The sequence below is a fragment of the Columba livia genome, chromosome 1, assembly GCF_036013475.1.
Source record: "Columba livia isolate bColLiv1 breed racing homer chromosome 1, bColLiv1.pat.W.v2, whole genome shotgun sequence".
NCBI classification, from domain to species: Eukaryota; Metazoa; Chordata; class Aves; order Columbiformes; family Columbidae; genus Columba; species Columba livia.
Window position 1 is genome coordinate 137447351 of NC_088602.1, and position 20414 is coordinate 137467764.

At 39.7% G+C, this 20414-nt stretch overlaps 1 protein-coding gene across 9 annotated transcripts in view; it reads right to left on the reverse strand.

The window, feature by feature from the left end:
• Positions 1–20414, reverse strand: part of SCUBE1 (signal peptide, CUB domain and EGF like domain containing 1) — a 249621-nt gene that overhangs the window by 142187 nt on the left and 87020 nt on the right. For all 9 annotated transcript variants that reach the window (XM_065050094.1, XM_065050093.1, XM_065050095.1 and 6 more), the window contains one exon: positions 17683–17817. In XM_065050094.1, the coding sequence (XP_064906166.1) occupies positions 17683–17817 (135 nt within the window). The remainder of the gene's footprint in view (positions 1–17682; positions 17818–20414) is intronic.

The window sequence follows — 20414 nt, forward strand, 5'->3', positions numbered from 1 at the left end:
TACGTTAAGATGATTAGGATACAATAGCATATATGGAATGGAACAGCAACACAGCAGATGAATGCTGCTTGATGTACACCCTGGAAAGGTAAGTTCAATTCTTGAAGTAAGCTGTACAAAGAGATCATTAGATGAAATGTTCCCATACAAAATCTTTAAACTAATTTCATCATGACTAACCATTGCTTGCTCAGACAAAGGGTCAAAAATGGAGTAAAAGGGATGCTACCAGCTAGTAAGAAAGAAGAATTTTGAGAGGCGTGATGAAGGGTACTTATTCGCACTACACCTACCTTTTAATAATATTTCTACTTCTTTCAAAGATCTTCGTAACATTACACTAAATATGTTCAGAAACCAGAAGATTAAAGCAATTAAATATTTTCACCATCTGATGCCAAGCAGAATTGCGGAAAGATGTGGTAGTATCCAGAAATAAGTCCACGAGAAAAGCTGACAGTATCACATGAATTGCTCATTACAGTACATCTCTCCATTCTCAGTCTGCACTACAAAATATGAGACAGTATCAAGGCACCAATTTGGTAACGACAGAGCAGAGAAGAAAATGAAAGTAGCAGTAAAAGCCACAAGGCACCACAGGAGGGTGCTACACACAGTCACTGTATTCATCTAGCAGGAAGAGTTGAAGGCAGCATGACTTTATGCTTTCCATAGAGTTTGAAAGCAGAAATAAGTCATTTTTCCTCATAGAATCTCAGAGTGAATCCATTCACTTGTAATCAGATACTCCAAACAAAAGGGCAACAGTAGTGTTAGCTCGAGATCTGTGTTGGTTGTAATGACACTACCAACTGAGGCCTGTTGCTAACATTGTGAGAATTAGCTTAGCGAATGATCCAATGACTGATCCAACGCGGAGAGTTGGAGAATAACTCCTCTCTACCACAAAACATCAGCAGTTATTCTTTGAATGCTTAATATCAATACATCTTCAGAAAAATCCAGGATTCTTAGCATGAAACTGCTGTGTGAAGGGATATACACTTTTATGAACCAGCTTGTAACAAGTACAGATACATTTTACTGTGTGCAAATATGTTTTCTTTCACACTTCCCACTTTTCAGGAGACAAACAAATCCACATTGTATTGCTATATAGAAACTGATGAACATAACAGGGGCAGAAAGGTTTCCGCAAGATTTCTCCTAGCTTTCTGGGGTGTAAATAACTCCCCCTTCTGTATCCCAGTAAAGGTAAGAGAGCTCACCACAGTAATCTGATGCATCTTGCAGGTCCCTGGCAATATAAAAACTGTGTGCACTTTCTTTAAAGTATCTTCTAGCACAATGGAGGGTCTGTTGTCCAGCTGCCCAAATAAGTTTGACATATCCTCTCCAGAACCTGTCTCTTCATTGTCCTTTCCCAGTAGAGCTTTTGTTTGGAGTCCCTGGGTATGGAAAAAAGTGTATGCTAACCCACAGAGGTGGCTGAACTACTTGCCTCTTCTGATGTGGGGAAATGGAACATAATGCAAGGGAGACTTGTAAGCAAGGATCTGGAATTGTTCTTCTTCCCCGCTATCCCTTTAACTTCACTCACCCTGTTTTCTTCTATCATTCTCTGACCCCTATCTAGTTACATCTTCTTGAGGTGTCTTCCCCCTTTGTGTTGGTTTTCTTGCTAACTCCTTTAATCATAGAATCATAGAATCATAGAACATCTCAACCTGGAAGGAACCCAGAAGGATGATTGTGTCCAACTCCCAACCTAATGTAATGTTGGCAAACAGCTACTGCATTGCCCACTTTCTTCTGTCATAATATCCCTTGCAAGCTATCATTCCCATTTTTCTCTCTTCATCTACAGAGTAGCTACCACTTGCAACTTGGACTTGGCTTTCTCTATAAACCACTCTTTCCTTACTTCTCTGTATGATGGAGTTTGCACTCTTCAAAGAATGAGTCCATCTGCTGTTCAGTCTTTGACCCTGGCTGCTTCTTAGCATATCCACTCTATGTAACATCAAGCTTTGGCCTCCACCTGTCTCTGTCTCCTCTTACTTGATGACTTCCCATAGTTCCTCAGGGAGACGGTGAAGGATGAACAATCCCTAGCTCCTCCTTCTGTTCAGTGGATTCTAGTGGTCATCACTACTGGGAGTATTACAGCTTGCTTCCAGTAAAACCCAGAGCATGCTGTACATACAGCCCATACTGTACATGTCTTCAAGGGCCTCTGTCCAGAGGTAATGGCATTTTCTAGGACCATATCTGTAAAGCACCCTGAGATACTTCAGGATGAGAGGTGCCCCATTAAAAATAGGCAACTACCTCAGAAGCAGCACTGTGAGAAAACAATACATACCAGTACCTTAAAACTACTGCTGGCCACACAGGAATTCCAAGTTAACAGAATCAAGCATTGGAGACAGCATCATGACACAGGACAGAAAAAGGCCTAGAAGGCCAGAAAATAATGTTAATGTGCATGATAAGAAGCAGTCACCAGCACTGCTTCCTGCAAGGTGGAACCCTGGGACTATTGGCTCTATTGGGGCATGACCTTGCTTTGAGAAAGCCACCAAATATTAATCAAAAGTGGAAACCAGAACCCAACATAGCTGTGACATAAATGGGCTGGTGACTGACAGCACATGCCACACAAAGCAGTGCCAGTGGACGAGTAGCAATATTCAGCTCACATGGTCCATTTACTACTAGAGCAGAAACATCAATATAGAAGATCACAAACAATTTAGCAAAATGAGAACTCATCTGCACCTAATAAGTTGTCTACGAACATATGTTTTCCCAATTCAAATGCCACTGTCTAAATTTCATTTCAAAGGAGAAATTTGCTGAAGACACGCACAACTACTGTTCCATACTCCAAGCTGGAAGCAACAGAACTAAGCAAATGCTTTCAGAGAAGCTTCTGTCAGCCTGCACTGAGTACCTGTTGCCACTATCACTATAATTATTTGGCAACTAAATTCTGTTTCTAATACTCTCTGGGACATACCATGAGGAATATACATTCATACATCGCCACTTTCACAGAAGAAAGTACAGCAAAAATGTCTACCACATACAATTTTCTTTAGGGAATGGAGTTTGGATCGGAAGGAGAACATAATTCATCTATCAGAAGGCAATGCAGAAATATAACAACTGAGAGGACATTTTTACATACAATTTCATAAATAAAGAAAACAGGCTGCTGCTCACCCTATATCCTATACAAATACTGGAAATGCAGACTGTCTGGAAAGAAGAAATAGAATGCTATACCCTGGTATGTGCACTAATTCATTAACTGCTCTGTGGCTCCAATCCAGCAAAACACTTAAGCACATGAATAGTCCCAACAACAAAGGCCTGAAAGCCTGACCATACATTAAAGTAAAATGCAATGTAGGCACAAGCCTCTCCCTTGCTTTCAGAAAAACCTACAAAACCCAGAGAATAAAATCAATGCTGCTTCCCTTGGGTATAGCAGGCAAGGAGAGGGTTCACAGCAGCCACATTCAAGGACAGCTTAGGAAGATGTATTTACAAAATGCTATGTCTTCATATACACAAATTTTAAATACACATACATTGGTGGTATTACATATTGTTTCCTAATCATTGTAAGAATCCAGCATATTCACAATATGAAATGGCCATTTAGCTATGAAAAAACATCAAAACTTGTTACTGGGTTTGCTTTTATGGGAAGACAGTTTGCCATTCAGTGGAAATGGAATATATTGCTCCGTTTTCCCTGAGTTTTCCTCAGAGAAAGAATCTGAATAAAATATCAGCCCGAGACACGCAGCAATCCTAGCTCACACAAATCAAGTGTCAGCGTTCAAGCGAGTGTGGTGATAACATTTGGTGGGGGCATGAGGGAGAGAGATGAGTGATTCACGGTATGGAAGGCAATGTTGCAGAGTCTGGGTCAGGGGAAAAATGAGAGGTGCTGGGGAAAGGTGGGTGTGGAATGGAGATGATGAATCTATTGCCATTTGATAAAAGTTACCTGCTATCATGATCTGCTCAGACAGCACCATTAAGGCATTAAAAAAACATTCTGCACTGACCTCAGGCAACAAAATCCTGTATTATCTGAGCAAGAATATCACCAAAAGGACTATTTTTAAGTACAGTTATTATTTCACCTTTTACTATCATTAGTATTTATATTCACCGAAATAATCCTCTTGCTTCTCTGTTCAAATGCTACAACCAGCAACGAATACAGACACACAGTGGGCACGCAGGCAAACACATTTTCCACACAGCAGCAGATTTGATCCCATTCCTGTCACAAATGGTTAATTTTTTTCTGAGGCACTCAGCATCAGATTTCACGTGGAGGCACCTGAAATAGCAGTCCTATGTTATTAGCTGTTTAAGACCAAACGCTATCACTAACACAATGAGTGGAAGCCTAATCTCCAAGCTGTACTTCAGAAATGAATGAAATATTTATAGGGCAATAGTGGTGTGAAAGTGGAAGAACCTGCTTCTCTCAGAAGTCTATATGCTCTGCTGGCACATTCAGGGTGAGAAACATTCAGTGTTTACACAAACCACTCTGTTGCTCTCATATCATTGCTCTTTTTCTGTGCATTGAGGCTTACTTGCCAAAGCAGAATAGTTTTTTCATCTTAAAACTAGCCGGCTCTCTTCCATGCCAAGGTGACTATCTCTCGGCACTTGTTTATTGCTCTGCTACAGCGTGTAGTGACTGCTTACTACAATAACAATCATTAGTGGTGTTTGGGATTAGCAGACTCCATGATTGCCCTGCAAACATATTCTACAGTACTGAACTGCCTTTAACCTACTTAGCACCTATTGTTTTTTTTTCTGGAACTTTTTACCCTCTTTTCTCAAAGTTCTGCGTAGGTCCTAGAGACACATCTGTCCTATAGATTAGTGAAATGGTTTGCTAAGGTCTTCCACAGAAAGTGAAAAGTTTACAATGGTAGTACAGTTACTGACAGCTTTCTTTAGCTGTGCAATGTTGTAACCGAAAGAAATAATAATCATTTGCATCACCTTCTGATTCCATCTCTGCTGTTGGAAGATATTCAGAGTCTTGTGATGCTGGTTCAAATCCTAATGAAACTTCTGGGAGTTTGTGGACTTCTGAACCAGTTTGATCAGACTTGCATCTCATCTCCATTTCAGAAAGAACCCTATAGCTGTGACTGGAGCTGTCTTCAGCCTATACAGATTTTGTGGTCAAAGCTACATCTTTTTTCTTAGTCGCCATGTATACACCTAACTGGTATTCTATTTTTTTAAAAGAGGAAGGACGTGACAGGACAGGATGAATGAAGGTGAAGATACACTGGCAGAACTGCACATGGAAATAAGCATACCTGGTTTGTAGCTACCCCTGGCTTAACAATCTAAGAAAAGAAGGGTGAAGAAAATCCTTTGGGAACTATGAGCTGTTTGCAAGAGGTCAACAAGACTTTGAGACAGTAAACAGAGTGCAGTAAATATTCCTGTGCAAGGGTGAACATGGAAAATTAGAACTCTTCTTGATAAGCAGCTCTATTTGATTTCTATACTGCGATGAATAGTATCAGCTAAACACTGAATACAGATTTTAATTTGGGCAGTATTTGCTGGTGGTTGAGTTAAGCAGAAAAAAATGACAGTGTTTTTCCTGATATCAGGTCATACTGGAAAGCAAGGAAATCCTGTTTCTGCCTGTAAATAGACTGTGGAAGTCCAAGGAGAGAATAAATATGGAACAGAAAAAATGGGATGTCATTCAACACAGCCACACTGCTGACCACAATGTTGCTTTTGAGACAGCTCAACACTGAAGTACCTCCATGAAGTGAGTCATAATAAACACTAAGAGAAAATTAGGCCTTTACAGGTGTTTTTAGAGGAAACAAAGAAACAAACAACCCCATAAAATATTTAATCAAATGACACATAAATAAACTTGGAGTGCTGGGAGCTATATTTACATTCTGGGTTTGGGCACTTGACAGCTAATAGTAAGAGGTGAATTTGATGGACACTCAGAAGTGGCAGCATTTACACTAGGTCTAGAAAGCCTCAGAGCCAAGCTGAATAACATATCCACAGTCTGGACAACAGGAAAATTCCTTCAGCCATCTTATGTCCCTCTTATATGAAACTAATGAGAACAACATAAAAAACACAAATGGGCTTTCTGTCTCCCACCACGGCTTTATTTTTAAAAGATCTACCTACTGAGAATTACCACCGGTGTTCTTTGATTTTATTGTTTTTCTGGCATTTTACTCTACCATGGGGCTATTTCACGGAGCACTTCAGTGAGCTCCTGACAAGTAATCCTCCAGATTAATTCAGAGTTCATTTGGCCGATAAGTGGTCAGCTTCCCTGTGAGATAGCACAGGAATGACAGCTCACTATCTCTTTCTGCGAATTCTTGGAAGATTGAACAGCATGAGGCATTTTCAGCTAATGCTAGCTGAAGACAAATGGTAACTTAGCCAAATGCTAAAAAGTCATGTTGAGATCTACACAGGAAGCTTTTTCAAAATAAATCTCCAGGTAAACATACTATCGAGGATTCAAGAGAGAGACATAGATTAGGCTAGGAGTATTGCTCACAAAACCCGATTTAAAAGAGCTCATTATAGGCTTTTTTTTTTTTTAAACTATATGTTTTTCAGACTCCAATTAGAGCAGAGTAATTAAATATCCATTAAAGAAGCACTTAGGCCAAATGATAGCTTTTCCTGGGAAGCTTAGAGGGAGTTCTGAAAGCACTTTGTCTGGAGAGGCAAGGAGTGGACACACAGTACTGGAGAGGGGCAGGCAGACAAGCAGCTGTCTGCAAGGCAGGGCAGGGCAGGCCAGTCTCACCTCAAGCACAGCTTAAATGGGAGGAGGACTTTTTGTTTTGTTTGGCCTTTTCCCGGAAAGCTCCCCAACACTGAAATATTTCATCTGTGAAAGGAGGCGCTTCAGAAACACTACAAGAATAAGCACCTTGACCCAGCAAATTTGGCTTCATGTTTGAGCTGTTTCTTGCACCAAGTGCCCTGTCCCTTCTCTTGATAAGGGGGTTTCATGGACATTCATGCTATAGTACAATACAACAGCCGCCTATGGAGGCAGGCAAGGCTGTCAAACCACCACTACCATATAGTGCCAAGGACAATGCTTCCAGGTCTAAACGTTTCAGAGCTTTGATTTATTTGTTTGTTCTATGATTATTTCTATAGATGATGATGATTATTATTATTATTATTATTATTCCAAGAAAAGCAGCTACTTCAGAGAAAAAAAATTGGTTTAGTGGAAAAATACACTTCTTTTTAAAAAAAACTTTGACAACATTTGGTTGACCTGTTCAGGTAATTGTGTTCCACCTCACTTTTCAGAAAACCCACACATTCCCAGTGTCAGTTTGGCTGCCTTCCCAGTACAAGGGCACAGTGCAGAGAGCCATCAGGAATCCTGAATTTCAGTAAGAAGTCAAGCTGCCTGCCACCATCCAAAATTGTTCCATTTTAACAGTGAGCCGACAGAGAACAAACAGAACAAAAAGTGTAGGGAGGGAAGGCAGGAGAGGACAGGATCTGCAAAATGTGCAGTTACCCACTTCGTTCCCTGTGCTACACTTTGATCTCAAAACATGTACGTGTAATTCATCAATCACTGATGTTAAAGTGCACCGGGGATAAAAGAAGGGAATTAAATAACAGAACAAAAGAATAGAGCTCAGGGTATCTGCATTCTGTTCCTAGTAGAAGCATACACAAGAACAGTTTTACAGAACAGGTTTGGTGAAATCAGCATAGCATCAATTAAACTGCTGGCTCTGGCAAATAATTCCTTCACAGTTTTTCTGAAAAGCTCTCAGGATTTCTACAGCCTTCCTGTGTAACTCTATACAAGTTATTTAACTTTTCTTCCTCCCATATCTGTAGCTTACAGCACATGGCAAAATAGCTCCTATTTCAGAGGGGGTTTGGAGTCCTGAGGTAGTTTTTGTAGACTCCTATGACAGCCTCTAGCGAATTAGTGCTTAGAAAAGCAAATAACTAGGAGTTCACTTCTGAAGCAGGCAGAACGAGAAATGCACGGCATAAGAACAATTCACAACACTGATTCCCCTTCTTGGCATTTGCAGCATTCCAAACAAATGTCAGTTTAAATAACCAATTCTCATTACACTAAATACTGAAATGCCAACACCGATCATGTGAATTTCTGTCAAAAATTAATGTGTGGGTAAGGAGGCTCTTAGTTTTGGCCTGTCTAGTACTTTGCAGTTTGATATGGATTGAAGATAGCAGCTATTCTATTATCCTCAGCCTGTGTTAACTGTAGGGAGAAAACCTGCCAACTCTGGTAAATCACTAATGTAACACAATACTTGCAGCACACTGTACTGGATATGATTGGCTTACATTGTGTGTGCAGCAATTTGGTCAGCTATAAATACAAAGAAGAACTTTTAAAGGAGGTGTTCCATATCAAAGAGGGACAAAAGTGCTGTTGCTTTTACTCAAAGGTGAATGCTTTATGTTGGAACAAGAGAAGACAGATTATTTGCAGCTACTCAGCACTGGTAAATCAGGCAAAGCCTTTTGAAAGCACTCAATCACACTATGCATCATGCACAAAAAGCAGGTGAACTGATTCATGGCACAAGCTCCATGCTCTTATCCATGGCAAACACAGTGCAGAGAGTAACTCCAACAGCACATGATGCTTGTCTCCCTGTTCTACGTCTCTGTTTCCACATTTCTTGACTCCTGAGAAAAGCAAAGGCAACTCCTTTGCAAGGGTATCATCCTGATCACTTGTGCATGATTGCAGGTTGGTTTTGCAGTCTCAGCACATGACCCACTCCACTGAGAAAACATTAGCTTGCAAAGACATTACTGCAGTTTGACTACACTATGACTAGACTGTGGTTTATACAGGAGGAGTGAGCTAAACAGAAAGAAAACTATGAGGGAAAGGATATTGAAAAGAAATGGCATTAGTGAGCCAGGGAATTAAGGAGACAGAGAAGACCAGATTTTGACTTGTGCCATTTCACACCCTTCTTTTCTTCTTCAATCTATTCTCCTCCACTTCACCTCATTCCCACTTGGCTGGCTGTCTGTCTCCCTCCTCCTCTCACTTTCTGTTTACCTGACATACCCTCATCTCACTCCCTTTTTCCTCTGTGCCCCCTCTTCAAAATATCTCATGGTGCTACTACAGTGGTTTTGCCATGAAAGTGTTCATAGTGACTATGTGTTTTGTGCTGTCCTCTGCCTCATGTTTGCCTTGTTTACTCAGGCTGGACATTTTCCATTTGTACAGGGTCTTGTGCAACCCAGCCCCATTCTTGACTGGTGCTCAAGTACAAAATGATCAAAATACCACCAAGAACACTAACAAACCCAACAATTTTATGACCCAGATACTTCCAAGATATAAAGCTTCAAAGAGCAGGCAAGTATTCTTAGGCTTGAAAACATACATGGCTATTAAATACAAGCATCTTCCTTCTTATCTCCATTAACTCCTAATTATTTCAGAATAGCTCAGAGCAACCTCAAACATAATTACATGGAATTGAATAATGAATAGAACTCTTTAAATGCATAGTATGCATACCATATATAGGAGAGTTACAGTATCTATGAACAGGTATTTGGCATTCATACATTGGATTCATACTGGTTTATAGCCAAAACCACACTGCAGTATTGACCTCTAGAGAGTTTCTGCTGGATCACATCTATGAGATTTGTCATGAATAGCAGAAAAGAGGAACAGTGCCTGCAACATGGTCTGTAGCTGATCTCTCTGCACAGTGAAAAGTACAAGACATACACAGAGAGACCCATAGTGACTACAGGCTGGATGAAAGATGCTCAGCACCTTTACACAGTATTCAGAGCAGGCCCTGAATTCATCATTATAGCCCTGATGGCATGAGAGCGACACATCATGACAAATACAACGTATGCTATACTTAAAACAGAGTCCATTTGTTGTGTTCATGTGTGAATACAAGATTTTTTCCAGTACACTCTGGCTTAATATTCTTCCCAGATCTTTCTCACCTGATGTTTCAGTCAACTGGATACTAGAGGCCTTTAAAAAACATGTCAGTTCTTTTATTTAGTATAATCCTGCTATACCCAGAGCAGACAGAATGAACAGAACATTGGTTCCCTTCCAATGCTATTGAATGATTGAGTGTGAAAGCCCCCTTTGCATATTTTCTCTCTTTAACTTTTTTTTCTAATGTACTACGTTCCAGTGTGTTTTCCCATTCATGCGTACAGCTTTCCCATCTTGTCAGCACTGACAGTCAGTCAGTTGCTGAGCTACAGACTGTTCACTGCACTTTCTGTCACACAGGTGTGGAGAGATTTTTGATCTGACTTACAAATTCCCTGCTCCCCCTGGCAAACTGGTTGGCTGTCATGCTGCTGCAGGGTGTTTCAAACAGCTGCTCTTTCCAAGACACACTACTTTGCATCTCCAGCTTCATTATTTCTTCCACACTTCTTTTCTCCCTTTAGTTTCATCCTTTCCATACCAAAAGGCATTGATACCGGAGCCATGCAGAAACAACTACTGTACCACGAAACTATTTCAAATTTGGGCTCATTAAGAAATTATCTGCATGTCCTAGTTTATCACCTAGTCAGTCATGTCCATCTGTGCATCTACTTTTACTACAGTTCAAGCACTATATGCAAGTTACAGGTTTGACCTCAGTTTATGTTTTCTAGTACATCTAGTCTTTAATTTTTTTAGTATTATTTTATTTTCTTCTTTGTTGTTGTTTTTTAAATATTTGTCTGTTCTGATCAGTACACTTAAATCTGGGACCTGCTACAGGATGGCTTCTGCACAACACTCTCAGAATTCAATCCCAGATGTTGGCAAAATTTGGCATTCTGCTCTTGTTCCTGAGCGTTGGGAGATTTCTCCTTTCAGTTTCAATGAACTCACCACCACTGCATCCCCATACCAGCTGGTTTACTACTGCATCCAATCTCAGCTGAAGCAAAGCAGCAGAGGGTATTGATTACTCAACAAATTCAGTTTTCTTTCTGAACCAAACCTAATTCAAAGTCCCCAAAAACTTTGAAGCACAATATTTTTCCTTCAGAAGGAAAGCGAGCTATAAAACTAAGGCAGAATACGTAGAGACTTCATATTTTTTTGAGTAGAAGTAAGATATGGGTCTGAATTGGTGCCCAGGAACTCAATGAGGGCCTGCAACAAACTCTACTTGGCTATATTTAACTTTGCAACTTCGCATATACTGAAACTCCATCTTGATTTCATAGCCTATATCATTTCCTCACATCCTGGTTTCCATTGGGACTGCTCTGAGGAACAGAACTGCAGCTGCTCTAGTGGGGTGAATCTATCCCGCAGTTCAGACACAGTCACAAGAACTGTAGACAATACTGTAAACTTCTACAGCTCAATGTTCTTACCTATAAAAGGAAGATTGAAGCCTCATGTTTCAGATGAATTTAAAATTTTCATAAGCCAAAAGTGACAGGCCTTTGCCTCTAATTCTATAACATCCTAAGCAGTCACTATTTAAGCTGATATTTATTGAAGGCCTTAACATGAAAAGCTATGGGAAAACAAAAAAGAAGATAAACAAACAAACAAGAAAAACCACCCCACTCTACTGACAATTTTGATACTTAAAGCTCTGATTTTTCAGTTTTATTTGGACAGACTTAGTTTTATTTAAACAGCACTTAAAGGACAGCTACGAAGTGGATGGATGTTCTCTTTGCAGAAGGAGCCACATGGAGAAGACAAAGGGCAATGGGTCCAAGTTTCACGGTGAGAAGTTCTATCTTGACATAAGAAAGTAAGTTTTTTACAATGAGAACAACCTCCCCAGGGAGACTGTAGAGTCCCCATTGCTGGTGGATTTCAAGATGCGACTAGACAGCACTTGATATTGTCGTCTAGGCTTCCCTTCCCACAAAAGGTTGTACCAGACAATCTGTCGATGCCCCTTCCAACCTAGGCTGCTCTATGATTCTGTGAGACTACTTACCTTCACATCTAGCCCTACACTTTCACCTAATACTGGTTTTTATGATTATATAATTACTACTTCCCCCTCACAGTTGAACTTAAGTCAGATCACACTTAAACTAGTTTTACACCAGTGTAATTTTACTTGTCCTAATAATGGTGAATTACTGACACATGAAAGGGGAGAGATCAGGCCTAACAGAGGTTATTTTTTGCTTATACCAGGTGTTTTCACCTGTTGCATTTTCCCTCCAGACAAATTACAAACTCCTCCATACCAGTGGAATGGAGAAAGCAGATGTAAGGTGACCGTCACACAGGCTACTGCAGCAAATAAGAATCCCTGAAACCAAAGTACAGCAAGTTTTGTGGCTTATACACAGTTTTAAAAGGTTACACGCTTTTAACAGGGCACAATGACATTTAAAATGGTTTATTGAGCTTTTTTTTCCTGGATATGTTCTGTATCCTGTATTCTGTGAAAGACAATCAATTGAACTATTTATTCAAAATGTATCATGGGAATGTATGAACAGACAAGTTTCTATTACACTTAGGTCATACTATGTGCAGTTTTAGGAAATAGCTTCCAAGACCACAGTATTTTTGTCCAGATAAAACTTACAGTGCCTGAAAGGTTTTCTTATTATTTTATCTAAGAGCATATGAATCGATTTCCTTAAAATTTACTGTACATATATTCCTCTCCTTTACAATCATATTAGGATTCCAGTCTAAAAAGACAAATAGGACTATTCTGAAGCTCCAGTGAATGGGATGCCTGTACTCAAGGTATCAATGGTGAAATATATTCAAGTAATGGAGTAATTTAACCAGTTACATCATCATGAAAGAGCTTTCATAGTTGAGATGAAAAACCTTGTACTTCATAAAGTCTGGAACAGTGCTGGCAACACTTAATTATACAGTCACCCTTCCACATTAATCCAAATATTAATAGATTATTGTGCTTTCTGTAGAAAAGGCACCTCTGTTCCCTAAAGTGCTTTGCAGAAATTCTGAGTCACAATAACCTTCTTGCCTAGAGTCCCACAAGGCACCAGCACCAGAGATGGGAATAAAGTCCAGAATCCCAACCTGTAACCTTCCCTGCACTGACTGGGGATCATGCTTCCTCCCAGGGAGTCCCAACACATCATTCTGCCGCTATAAAATCACACTGAACTAAGAAAACAGGTAACAATGAAAATAAATCATGGCAAGTAGGAAGGAAAAAATGAAATAAAGGTGGTTTTATAATCCTTAGAACAAGAATGAACTTCCTAGTTTGACATCAGCTAACCAAAGGACTCCTATGCTACTACTGCAAAATTAACAAGCATTTAAACATATAATCAAGTTTAATGGGTTACTATGTATCAGCACAAGCATAGTAAGCCATTTCATAAACCCATTTAGCACATGAAAAATACAAGACAACTTGGCTTAGCATGTCTCCCTTTTCCCTGGGACTACACTGTTTCATGTTTTGAGACTGTAGCACAGTAACTTGCTAAGTTGTGGTAGCTTGATGTTATGTCAAACTTCCTAACTCTGCTAAGAACACAACGCTAATGGGATGCAGGGAAGTGAAAAAGCATTTCCTTGCCAAACGTTTTTTAAACGGCCTTGAAAATGATAGTGACAACCGTGTAAAAAGCTTTTCCACTGTCTGACCGGACCATCATAATTTCTAGACTTCTGTAGCCTGGTACTTCTCCACTTCTTCTTGTCTCTGTTTATAATTACCATTCCTAATTGCACCAGCCTTTTCAGCTTACTTAGCACTAGCTGTATAAAAACATTGGCAGTCAATGATTAGCATATATAAGATCATTAATATAATTATGCTTTAGGCAGACATTCAGGGGATGGAATCTAAAATCACAGAAGTCTTCCTAGCCACAGAACTCCTGAGGTATCTGGTGTGTAAGCAAACCACCTTTGTGCTTTAGGAGACTCGCCCTCTGGAGGTGGGACAGCAATGGTTTTCTCTAACACTTCACCTGAGAATTATGGTTGGTGAGGCAGTTTGTAGCCAGGGCTCCTGACAACAATACCTTTTATACTTGTAATGCAAATAGGACATACCTTACCCTTTGTTAGCTATCTCTAAACTTCAACGGAGATGCAGGCATATAGCTAAACTCTATTTGATGTTTTTTCAACCAACTTTGCTGTCACTGGGACTTTAAGGATGTGTCCAGAGGCTTTGCTGAATTGAGGCTTTTGGCTTATCAAATTAAGGGAAAATAAGATGTAACCCACTCACCTGACCCAGTCACAGCTGCGGTGTACAATACTAATCTACACATTTATTAAACACATGCTCCCTCTGGAGCTGGAGATGACACAGTAACAGCTGGTTTATTCTGGTTTCCTTTTAAGTCACGAAGAAACAAACACAAACGTGTCTCTGGCATAATTCCGTGTTCACGCCTACTGTAGCAATTAAGATGTACTAACATAAGTAACTGTTAAGTTCTCTGTATCTTTTGCAATGTATTCTCCCATCTATGCTCTCTCCCTGTTGTTGCCATTATTATTGTGAATAAACTAGTACAGAAATCTGACTTGGCAAAAGGAAATTAAGTTTAATGCGAGAATAAATGAGGTAAGTTGTACTGGGCATAGTATCCTCCCAAAAGATACTGAAACTAAACATAAGAAATCAGTAAGTCTATAATGAAAGACAGTGAAACAAAGCAAATACTGGGAAAACATGCTTTACCCTGACTTTAATGTCAGCCTGGCCTCCCATTGGTATAAAATTCGTATTTCTCTGTGGATCATTAATCTTTTTTGTCCATGGGAAATAATAGGAACACTTCTAGATTGCAAGTAAACATGTCATTTGGGACACAAGGATGATATTAAAAGCTCCTACCATGAAATCCAGTGTGGCTTTTAACCACAGTTTGTGGGTAGGAGTGTGGTGGTACAATTGCCCAAAATACTGGGACAGGCATGGCACCATCTCTGGAAGCTGAGAAAATTCTCAAAGCAGCCAATAATTTAACGGAGGGTGGTGCCTCGTATCAGAAGACACCTTTCCCTTGACTGCTTAGTGCAAAAAAGAACATATTCCTTCCTCTGCTCAATCCCTAGGAGAATACACAGTGCCCTTTTTCAACTCTGAAACTACCACATCACTTGCATGTGCTGATGAGCTCAAAGCATGTAATCAGCACCAGCCTTGCTGATGGCCAAGGCAGGTGAGCTGGGCCTGCAGACAGGGCCTTACTTAGGCTTGGTACTGCTCCCTCCAGTCCAAACTCATCCCAGCTCCGAGGACATCCTAAGCACCTTGCAATGCTTCTCCCCTTTCCCCAAGACATTTGAAAACAGGAGGGAAAAGGTGGCACTGAACTGTATGAAGAACCTTGTGGCTGATTACTTTAGGCTAGCTCAGTCCTTGAAGAAACTTTAGGTAACATCAAGGACACTGAGACTGTGTGACTACACATGCATTTTTCAGAGATAGAAAAGTAATCTCACTGCAATTAATGGATCTTATTATGCTCAAAGTCAACAAGCTTGCTGAGGGGCTTTGGCAAGTCAGCACATTTGTGTTTGGGTGTCAATGCTGGCTGTGTGCCCTCTGTCTACTTCAGCCTTGTTTACCAACAGAGGTATAGACACAATATAGCCCTGGGCACAGTTCTGGCTAAATAAGTTGATGCGTATTTTTGTGTTCCAATAGTTTCTGTAGCAGCGCTTACAAAGTGAGATGCAAAAAAGTATGTAAATGCAGATATTTAAAAGCCATTTACTTTCTGCCTGTGTATGTTTACTATTTGCAGTTCAGTCACCTCTGACAACTGAAGGAGATCATTTCAGCTCATTTCTTTCCTCCAGCATACCCATCTGATATAATTCTATGGGAGATCATGGTACCACAGTGTTTGCTGTTATTGCAAATTGGTACTTTATTTTTGAAAAGCTATAAATGGTTCGTTCTTAAAACACTTCACAATCACTGTTGGTAGGCTCCTTATTTTTTTCAGAACTAAAACAATTTGAAGACGTTTCAAATTAAATGTCCACATCTTACATGAAATTTTCTTTGTAAACAAGTTAACACAAATATATTATTCCCATGCATATTTATTATGTGCATGCAGCAGTCAATTTACAAATCCATTCCCCTAGTCCTTCCGGCAAACTAGGAATCCTCTTTGTGATAAAAAATTGCCCTTTTTCCCTCAACAGATCTATTCCTTAGAAGCAACTTTTGCCTTTGGAGTCTCGTTTTTCATTTATTTCATTAGTTTCCATCTCAGATAACTAAATTCTGTTTTATTACAGCTGGGAATTTTTATAATGTGCAAATTGAAATAATGATTGTATTGCAGTACTCTGCGAGTGGTTTTCATTAAGCCTCCAGCTACTATTCCTTGCTCTGTTGGATATCTTTGTATCAGGGTTACTTTACATTGGACAGAAATTTGAACAATATATTTTCAAATGAATGACTAAAAACCTATTAGATAACAACCTTTAAAATGCCCTGGTTGATGGAGCTTAATTGTATGTTCTTATCACAATTAAAATACCTCAATTGCTTAAAACTTAACAACCATGCTAAAAAGTGGACCTGTGAATATATTCCCGAGATTCACATTTCTGAAAAATCAAAATTCCTACTTGTCTTTACAACTCTGTGGAAGCAGACACACATTTATACACACAGAAATACATTTACATTTCTGAGATGCTACACTACAATGTTTTGCTTTCTTGTCAACAGAGTGACTAAATTCATACTCTGTGTTCAAGTAGGATTTTCTGGTTAATTTTAGTGACTTCAAATAGTTCAGAACCATTTGTGTGGCTTGTTGAAATTTACAGCGTGCTTACATTGTTGATCACCAGACTCATCTTGCTACTTTGTCATTCCATATTGCCTATTGGTAAATGAGTTTGCTAGCATATATTCTCATTGCTGCCAGGGTCACCAGAAGTCTGAACGAACACATAAAGAGTCCACTTAATTGCAAAGATTTATAGCTATGCTGTTTTCTTTTCTCCCTTTCCACTCAAACTTGTCTTCCATGTCTGACATGTATAGAAAAGGGAGAGCTGCTTAGTATAGTCAAAATCAGCAGCAGGCAAGGATCACAGTTTTGCAGGGATTCCTTATTTCTACTGCTAGTGCATAGGCAACAGAAAAGCAGTTTTCTAATCCACCCTAGACAGGGTACTGTGTCAATATAATATCAGCCATCATCAGTCTGCAATGAAGCAATGAGCTACATGACTGGCAAAAAAACCATAACCTGTGTAACTTTCAGAAGCAATGAGCTGTTCATTTTGACTTAAGATACCATTTTCTCTAAGGTGGAAGACAGGGGAACTATCATGCAACAAACAGATGAGAATTTTTTAAGTCTTGCAAACTCAGAAGCAGAAAGCTGCCATTTGAAAATCTGCCTCTGCCTGCCCAAAAAGTCTGCTGTTTAAACCATGTATAATTTCTATGTCAAACTAAAGCCTTTTCCCCTGTCTTATTTATGGCTCTACTATAAGTTTGAGTAGCAGAATAATTAATCAATTTGAACCAACCAGTGAAATTATTTTGGAAGCTCTGCAGGTAAAAAATATCTCCCAAACACTTTCTGCATTTCTGATTGAACACAGTTACTCTAAAGAGCACAGTTTACACACAGAAAACTTACCAATGGAGCGATGAATGCAGGTATGCTGGTTATCACTCAGAAAAAAGCCCTCTTTGCACTGACATTCATAGCTGCCCATAGTATTTACACAAATCTGCTGGCACCCTCCATTGTTATCCTGACATTCATCAACATCTAGAAGAGAGAAGGAAAAATAAATGCAAGATAATGTACAGATTCAGAAAATACATTTAGAAGAGCAAAGAATCCACAAAAAGGCACACTGTAAATTAAGTTAATGAAAACTACCCGAACCCCATCAGAGTTAATCCAAATTAACCCATCTGATTCTTTTTCCTGCATCCTAGGTTTAAAGTTAACATAAAAAACAGCAGGGAGGGGAGTCCAGCTAAGCTTCCATGCGTTCTGAGCTGCAAATTGATTTCCAATGCACAATGAATGTTAACGGCCTAAAAAGGCTGTGACCCCATCTGCCAAGTGTGGTGTTGCACTCTGTCATTCCCACTCCACTTGGAAAGACATACTTCAGGCCTACAGTAATTTCTAGCAGGGGTAGCAGGCAAACACAAAGGGCATTACTGGGTGAAAAGAGGCTTTACAGAGTTCTGGTCTTGAACAGAACAGCATGTTTCAATTACTGGAGTCATAACCTCCTACTTTGTCAGTTTGTTTAATGTTGTTTAATGAAAAGAAGGCTTCTTAAATCTAAATGTTCCATGTCTGTATTGTCATTTTAATAGGCAAATATATAAAACCACAAAGGCAGCATTAGCTACTGGCTGTTTTGAGGATCCCTGCCTACCCTCCATCACCTCTCTTTGGCATTAAAGTTTTTATGCTCTTGTGTTTAACAGAGGCATATGGTTCGGCATTGGGAAATCATGCCCACTAAAACATATGTGACCCACATTCAACCTTGCAACTCTCCTGTTTTAGTCATAAAAGGTATACCATACCCATTTTCTCCTTTTGGTGTGTGTTTGGGTGTTGAGTTTTTTTTTGGTTTGGGCTTTTTTCTCCTCTGGATAAAAGCAACCTGTCACCTGAAAAATCCATGTTTTCATTTTTTTTGGAGACTCTGCAGCCAGTTAGTTATTTCACAGTATGTGTCAACATGTCAGCAAATGAGTTGCCGTGTGTTTTACTTTCATTTTGTTTTTGGAGGGGGAGAAAAACCACAACAAAGCTAAATGATCCACAGTGTTCAAAACCTCAGAAGAGCTGGCACAGCTTCTACAGGAATTAATTCATCCAGGGCTGGCCACAATACGCTAAGGTAAAACCAAGCTGCTTTTGCCAATACTCTTGCAGGCAAGGCCAGGAAGCTCTGAAATGCTGGAGAAACTCAGCTAGTAACTAATGCAGGAACACTGGCTGGTTCTGGTAGCTTGTTCAACTAAGCCTGCCACTGCTGTTTGCGCTGGTGTGCTGCCTGCGCTTCATGTGACGAAATTGTAGCTCTTTCTCAGAGAAGAAAAACTCTAGGGTAATTACAGCAGTACACAAGGAAACCAGGGAGTCTCCTCCCACCTTGAACTACAATGCAAGTGTGGAGACAGTCCTTGTCCTTTTTTTATTTACCAGGAAATACTGAGCACTATTGCCTCAAATTTTCTGTATCAAAATCCTCCCTGTCCTCAGTTCTTAGTCTTTTCCAGACTTGAACCTTTTCATAACCCCATCAGAGCAGTTTGGGAGCACACAGGAAAAGGAGAAGTGAAGACTTTCCTTGCTGACTGCAGTATAAGAAGGAAAGATAAATAAGACAACTTTGTGAGACCCTTCCTCTGTGAGTCAGCAGGCTTTGCTGCCCTCAGTGCCAACTTAAACTTGATCCTTCAAAACAGTACACTGGAATCTAGATCCTGCTCTCTGGAGGATTAGTTGAACACTTACTGAAGGAAGAAGTCTCAGCTGGTACATGTACAAACCCCAAAATTTTGCTACAAAGTATGCAGCCTTCCCAGCATTCTGTTTATAGTATCACAAAGCAACTTGAACAATTGCCTTCCAGCTCTGATGAATAATCTGAAACAAATGCAATGATTTATAAACATTTTTTTTTCTGCTCTTGATAGCAAATGCTGGCGATTTAGCACTTCCATAAAGAGACAGCTAAATTTACCATCAAGCTACAAATTCATATGCTCTAATAAATTTTATTACAATTTAAACTCTTTAGAAACTTGTACTATGAGGAATTTCTTCTAATTGTTTTCAATTACTTGCCTGAAAATTATTGTCATTGTCATTCATGAATGGAATAAGTTGAAGAAACGGAGCAGCTGGAATCCAGGACTTCCCTATCTCCATACTACATGCCTTCCAGTAAATCTTGGCCTGGTGGTGTAGGATTAAAATCGGTCCTACCAGAGTCAGGCTTTTTGGAGCACTTTGTACTACTGCAGTCTTAAAAGGCAGTATTGCTTATTATCCACCATACCAAGCAATCTATTAGACATGGCTGCCTGGAAAATATTTACTGAATTATTTACTTGGTAAACTTTCTTTCCAATAAAGGCACTTTATGATCAGCCTAAAACTAACCCTGTTTAGAGAATGCATTTTAAAAAGTGTTCTGAAGTTAGGAGAGAGAACTCCAGCTCCAAAAAGCTCAAGCTTTGGTAAATCTGGAAGGATAATTCCTTCATGCATCTGAATTTTTTCAAAGCTCGGAAATTAAATAGCTGCCAGAGAAGCTTTTCCTTTCTTTCATTGTTTGTGCAACCTTCGCTCAATGCAGCTCAAGTTACCCAGCTGAACATGTAAAC